This window comes from Nannobrachium achirus, assembly GCF_963921795.1.
Source record: "Nannobrachium achirus genome assembly, chromosome: 16".
NCBI lineage: Eukaryota > Metazoa > Chordata > Actinopteri > Myctophiformes > Myctophidae > Nannobrachium > Nannobrachium achirus.
Genome location: NC_137823.1, coordinates 13,941,194 through 13,948,261, shown reverse-complemented (window position 1 = coordinate 13,948,261; position 7,068 = coordinate 13,941,194). Strand labels below are relative to the sequence as shown.

General features: G+C 43.8%; 1 protein-coding gene across 1 annotated transcript in view; it reads right to left on the bottom strand.

Moving 5' to 3' along the window:
• LOC308300809 (myelin transcription factor 1-like protein) overlaps nt 1–6,170 on the bottom strand; it is a gene marked incomplete at both ends in the record, with an annotated part of 75,541 nt that extends 69,371 nt beyond the window's left edge. Inside the window, 2 exon segments of the mRNA XM_080744708.1 lie at nt 1,755–1,788; nt 6,116–6,170. Coding sequence (XP_080600834.1) covers nt 1,755–1,788; nt 6,116–6,170 — 89 coding nt within the window.
• Nucleotides 6,171–7,068: the final 898 nt, after the last annotated feature.

Genomic DNA, 7,068 nt, shown 5'->3' with positions numbered 1-7,068 from the left:
CTGAGGATAATGGATTTTGATTATCGCAATATTGTAAATCGCAATGAAATGTTCAGATTTTCAACATGTGACACCATAGTACGTCTAAGTCTAAAGATCAGAGCTTCACATGTTGTTTCTGTACAGATTCCAGTCATAAAGTGATGGAGAGCTCTGTCTCCCTGACCACGGTTGCCGTGGTTACGGAGCGGCGGGGATGGGGAGGCCAGAGTGTGTTTTACTGAATGAAATGAAACAAAGCAAATACTCTCCGTTATCAACTGTCTCTCCCAGTAGCACCATGATGAGCCCAGGGATTACCGCTCAATATGACACTCCCACAGGGACGTGCTGGCCATTGGGAAAAGCGGGACAACTCCCGAACGGCCGGTTCATTCCTGGCCGGTCCAGGCCGGCCTTTAGGAAAATAAATAAAAATAAAATGTCTGCCTCTGTTCCATTTTGAGGGCTGGGTGGCCAACAAAGTAAATTGTCACTGTCGGGCAGAAACCTCGTATCTCCAAGTTTCAAATTTGTAAATATTTTCGCAAAGCAAAGCCCTGCTTCATCAAACAAGGTCGTCGCACAAAAGTAGTGAAAACAGCAGATTTTTTCACTAGTTTAAATCATTTTTAAAATGATAAATACAAAACAAACGGTTTTGGACATACAAGGTTTCAACACGACAACGACGAAATGAGGGCCTCTCCAACTCTTTTTCCCAGGCTGAATCAGGGGCCCAGCATGTCCCTGCACTCCCAGGTGTGTGTGAGTGCGTGCATGTGCGTGCATGCATGTGTGCGTGTGAGTGCTGCGTGCAGGAAGCAGGCCCGTGAAGTTTCAAAATGTAATTCTTATAATTGAACTGAATATAGCGCCTTTAAGACAGGAGACTATTGACAAAACTCACATTTTCTGTTTGGCTGACTAGCTGACATTGTGTCTGTCTGTCCGTCTGTCTAGGAACACATTATCATGCAGACAGACAGACAGACAGACAGACAGACAGTCTCACTCCCTAAAATGTATATTATAATAACTATTTTGGACGGACATGCCAAGAAGTCAAATGGTGACTGGGTTCTCGTGCCGAGCCTTGCAAAGTCCGCTTCAGCCAAATCAGTGCCGTTCGAGTTAATATGCTGTTAGGGACAGAATGGTAACAGGAAATGTAATTCCAACAATGTAACTGAATAAAGCGCCTTTAAGATGAGAAACCATTAACACGGGCGTTCTCGCTTGGATCAGCAAGGATCGCGCTGCGGTGGAGATACAAACACAATCGCTCCACGGGTAAACATTGGGGCAATATTTACAAAGATGACCACAATCCAGCTCTTGTCACCCCCCGAGCGCATGCATGAACGAGCACTCGCACGAGTATTTCACGGGACCGTGCCCGCTCGCCCCTCTGCCCCTCCGCCCCTCGCCTTCTCCACGCGTCCCAAATGATCTCCTGGAAGGAGACATCTGGCTTTGTCCATTTGTCCAAAATGAGTTGTTCACGCAGGGTCACATTGCAAGCTTTGCAGGCTGCGAATCTTGGCCTACATCTGGCCTACATCTTTGCACAAAGCGCCCAAAGTGTGTTGTCTGTCTGTCTGTCTGTCTGTCTGTCTGACAGACAGACAGACAGACAGACAGACAGACAGACAGACAGACAGACAGACAGACAGACAGACAGACAGACAGACAGAACATAGTTTCTTTCTTTCCTGTTGATCGGACCAGATTGCCAAATTGATAGAAAGATAGATTAACAAAGAAAGACCTACCTGAATAACTCTGTAGCTGATGCTTCCACTGGAACTGGAGAGAGAGAGAGAGAGAGAGAGAGAGAGAGAGAGAGAGAGAGAGAGAGAGAGAGAGAGAGAGAGACACAGAGACAGAGAAAGACAGAGAGAGACAGAGACAGAGACAGAGAAAGACAGAGGGGATACATAAAGCACTTATTAATCTAGCCTGTAAGCCTGGCGTTGCTCATACTAATTCCTCACTGCGTATCGGATATTAGTCTGGACTCGCGGGTAGAATTTTCATTTCCAAGGGGTGGGTTAAAAAAATGGTTCTGGACACGATTGGTTAGACCAGACCAATGCTGGGCCCTGATTGGTTACCCCAAATTTTGGGGGGAGAGGAAATGGATTCATAATTGAGCGGGGCCAGACCCTTATTCGCCAAGGGCAATTTTTTTTTTGCCCAGGCGGATTGGTCTGGTTCCAGGCTATTATTAATCTGCCTGCAGCATTGCGTTGCATAAGGGTGTCCTGTCTATACATGTGCGTACTACTACTAGTCTACTACTACTATAATAAGTGGAGAAGGGATGGACGAATTTAAATGAAACTTGGCAGAAATATTCAGCAGGTTGACCTACTAAAATCATCCTCCTGCTGTCTGGAGATGTGGGAAGTTCAGAATCCATCGTCTTGTGACATCATCATTTTCCAAAAAATAAATAAATTAACATATCGGATGCCCACGTTAATTCAGGGTTTACCCTCGCAGGGGCCCATCGTCTCCATGGCAACACGTCATTTACGTACCTTCGCGTCGTGGAAAAAGTATCCGTAATACGTTGAGTAAATGTAATCCAAGTATGTCCAGTTTATTTTCACAATGATCTTTTCTTTCAGGACAGCTTTTTACCTTATTTATCTTGGGCCACAGCGTGTGTGTCACGGGCAGTAGAAAGGGTCGCGTTTTGAACATGGTGATTGAAAAAGCTAGACCAGGAGAGGAATCCGCCATGTTACGTTACCTCCGCTGTGTCACTGGGAAAATAGTATCCATGATACGAGTAAATGTAATCCACGGATGTCCTGTTTATTTTTACGATAAAGTTTTCTTTCAGTCAGGACATCTTTTTATCAAACCTGGGCCACAGCGTTTGTGTCACGGTAGGTAGAAAGGACCGCGCATTGAACATGGTGATTGAAAAAGCAAGACTAGGAGAAGAATCCGCCATGTTACGTGTATCTCCGCCAAGACTCCGTTACTGGGAAAATACTAGTATCCATGATACATACGGGTCGTGCGAGCCTGCGAGGGGACGATAGAGTGCAGGATAGGAACAGAAGCTTGTGATTGGCTGCAGGGAGACTGCACATCCTGGTCACGTGTACCGCGCTGCATTTTGGGAAATGTAGTGTTTTTCCCATATTGTTGGCGTTTGATCACTGTGGTAGAGCCTTCATTGCGGTAGCAATGTACAGTAACTACAGTACAGTATAGATTATTGTAAAACGCGTCAAACGCGCCGTGGGCCTCCAGAGACATCAAAGAGATTGGCGTGTAGACACCTCGTGGGCACCCGATGTGTTAATCAATATTTTTGAAAAAAATATTTAGATTTGTATTATCGCGAGAACAATGGCTTCCACTTTAAAATTGCAACTTTTCAGGAATAGAAAGCCTGCAGTTTCTATAAACTGGATTGGCAATCGATGATGTCACAAGACGATGGGTTTCTGACCTGCCCACAGCCCTCCTCTGAGAAAAGAAAAAAAAGCTATTTTTAAGTGAGGACCAATTATATGAACATAGGTTGAAAAGTGGTGGAGTGCCCCTTTAAGCAAAATTTCCAATACTGCAATGTAGAAATACTCCGTTACTAGAAAAAAAGTGCGGAATTCAAAATTTGCTTGAGTAAAAGCAAAAAGATATTGGTATCAAAATGTTCTTCAAAGTATTTAAAAGTACTCATTATGCAGAATGTATAATTCCAAGTTTTCAAATGTATAAAGAATCTTTTCAAAATAGCGGTCACATACATATCATTCGAGGGCTCCTTGACATTAAAAACTTTGAGCACCACATATAAAGAAACATACGTTTTCTTTCCAGAAAACCATTAGGTTTTAGAATAAATTTTTAGGTATTTTTCAGGTCTTAATGGGTTAATGGGTTAAGTTTATTGGGGACTTCGGGTGGAAACATTTTGTAAGTAATGTCCCGTCCACATAAACGTACAAAGCAATAACTCATTGACAAAAAGCTGTCTTTTTAACAACTTCTTGGCACTCAGCAACAGTTTTGCCATCTCTCCCAGTCAGGAGGCCTAGGATTTCCATCACACCTCAGCGCTGAGACTATAAGGCTGGGCGATAAAACATGATAAACGCTGGACATTAATATGGACAGATCTAAAAATAATTCATTCAAATAATAAGACTCACAGTGTTTACATCAAGGGTCTTCAACAGGGTGTCCAGGACCCCTAGGGGGTCCTCAGAGTTACTACAGGGGGTCCTCCAAATCTTTGAGTGATAGAAACTGTTCTTTTTTATATTAACCACTTGAACCCTAGTGTCCATATTCTGATAACTTTAGCCAAAAATAGCCGATCTACAAGCTCACCACGCTTCGCAGCGTGAGGCGCTGTGAGCTTGTAGATCGGCTATTTTCAGCAAAGAGGTTTTGGTAGAGGGGGAAAAGAGCAGTACAGAGTGAAAGGTCACGTTTATTAAGTATTGATGGTTCAAGTGGTTAAATATCTGAACAGATGGACATGAAAGTGTGAAAGTATTTTAGGAAAGAATTTAGGAGAGCACTGAACAAAACAGTAACACGACCACTCTATCGGGTGGAAACTTCATATGTCCAAAACTGTATACTTTTCAGGATTAAAATAAAAAACAACAAACAGCTAAAGTAGCAGCTCTAAAGTGCAATCCAGACCAAGCTCGTGGATCCACTATACTTTTGTGTGACGCTGTAGTACGATCAAGGAGGGACTTTAATTCACTAAAAAAGAAGTTAAAATATGGAGATGAGAGTTTTCTGCCCGACAGCAAAGATATCTCAAAAGTGTGGCAGCTGAACGGTCTACAAGACATACCGTCGCCTGGTGCAAACCAAGACATCAACTAAAAGGTGTATTACCACCCAACAACCACACTAAGAGCATGACAACATGGTTTTAGGTTAACTTAAAGGTGATACACCATGCATTTAAAAAGTATTTATGTCATATTGTTTATGTCCCAAAAACGTTTTTCAAAAGGTTTGAGGCTAAATTACCACTCCTGAATAGAGATGATTTTTTTTTTTTTTTAACGGGGGCGCCGTCGCTGACGTCAGTGACGGCAGCACATTCTGAAGCCTGTTCTGAGAACCCGTGGAAAGCTTTTAACCTCAGCCTTCCCAAAAACAGAGAAAGACACAATGGTCAGAAATGGGACTTTGTGAGGATAGAAAGTGCTAGTGGGACCCCAAAAAAGGTTTTAAAATAGGAAAAGTGAAAATTCATGGTGTATCACCTTCAAGTCTGGCTACAAGTTGTGTCCAACATGTACCAGGGAGGATGGACCAAAACAGCAAACTGTAACATTGTCTTTTGCCAAGTAGTCGCCACAATGTGTCATTCATGTCAATAGAATACGTTTAAACTCTGGCAGCTGGCTATGAGTGAGCGTGAGACAAGTGAACTGGGGGCGGCATTGGCTCAGGGGTAGAAAAACCATCATAGAACACGGAGGGTACCCAAAGGGTTCCCAGTTCGATCCTGGGCTCCCTCAGAGTTGGTGTCGAAGAGTCCTTGAGCAAGAACCCCTTGCCAGTTGCTCCCGATGAGCAGGTTGGTTCCTTGCATGGTTTCCTCCACCATCGGTGTGTGAATGTTTCAATGTGAATGGGTGAATGTAATGCACAATCTATGTAAAGCGCCTTGGATAAAGGCGCTATACAAATGCACCATTTACGAATGTGACAGTTTACCGGGAGTGTGCCTGCTTCATGTCATACCCGCTTGTCAGATTGCCCGCGCCACCTTACATGAATGCTCGCCTCTCATTGGAAAATGAATTACTAGACGCATCAGTTGCTTGATGTGTGAAAAGGCCATTACCATTACTGGATCTCAACGCTGCATTTGACAAGGTCGACCCACAACATATTACTAGACTAGATATGTGGACAGGAATGACATGCAGAGTTTGCCAGTGTTCCGTTCATCTAAAGTACAGTACGGTATTGAAAACATCCTATTACCACAATTATGCAGATCACACACATTTACATAACTCTACAGTGATCACCAGTGGACTTGTAAGTCCAATGTAAGCATGGATGTACTGGCATTTTATACATTTTACACAGGCAGGCAGACAGACAGACAGACAGACAGACAACATACCTCTCACTCCTTTGGACCGCGTTCGATGACGTTTCTCCACCACACTAACCTCCATCTGGACAGACAGACAGACAGACAGACAGACAGACAGACAGACAGACAGACAGACAGACAGACACGAAGAGTAAACTTAAAAGGGAATTTCCTATGGCAATTTGTCACGAAACTCTTAACACAGTGACTTATACTCAGACCTGGTACTGGTTGGTTGTGGGTGTCTGTGCTCCAACGGTCTTGTGGTCACTAGCTGTTGGTTTGTTTTAAGACAACTTCACACATCCTCATCCTCCCTGCTCATCGTCTGGAACACACACACACACACACACACGCACACGCACACACACACACAGACACACATTAAGGGCAATACAGGAATTAAAGGCAATACAGTTCATGATTCTTGATTGAGAGTGATGACGGATGATATTATGATTGGTCCCCTCTCCTCTCCGCTCCGCTCCGCTCCTCTCCATCCACAGTTTACAATGTGAGGCATTTAGCAGATGCTCTTTTATCCAGAGCGACTTAAGTAAGGTAAACATACTGTACATCAAATGCAGAGGGAGCGTGTCGCTGTTACTACATCTCATCTTTTCGACACCCGACTCTAACCCTCACCCTAACCTTAACCTCCGTGGAGTGAGACGCTAACCCTCCGGTCGAAATGATGGGCGTTCGCAAAAGCGAGATTTCCCCAAATGCAGAGAGACGGTGCAGCAGTGCCTCAATAAACTATAGCAGTGGTTCTCAACCCATGGGTCGGGACCCCCGGGGAGGTCGCCAAAATATTTCGGGGGGTCCCCAGATGATTAACTTAATGTGCAACGTTGTTTTTCTCACTCAACAGTTGACAAACCAGCATAAAGTTTAAGTGTATAGGGGGTATCTGCACATTTCTAAAGTGACAATTGAAGGACTTTTTAATACTTATAAAATGACAAATTCAACATTGG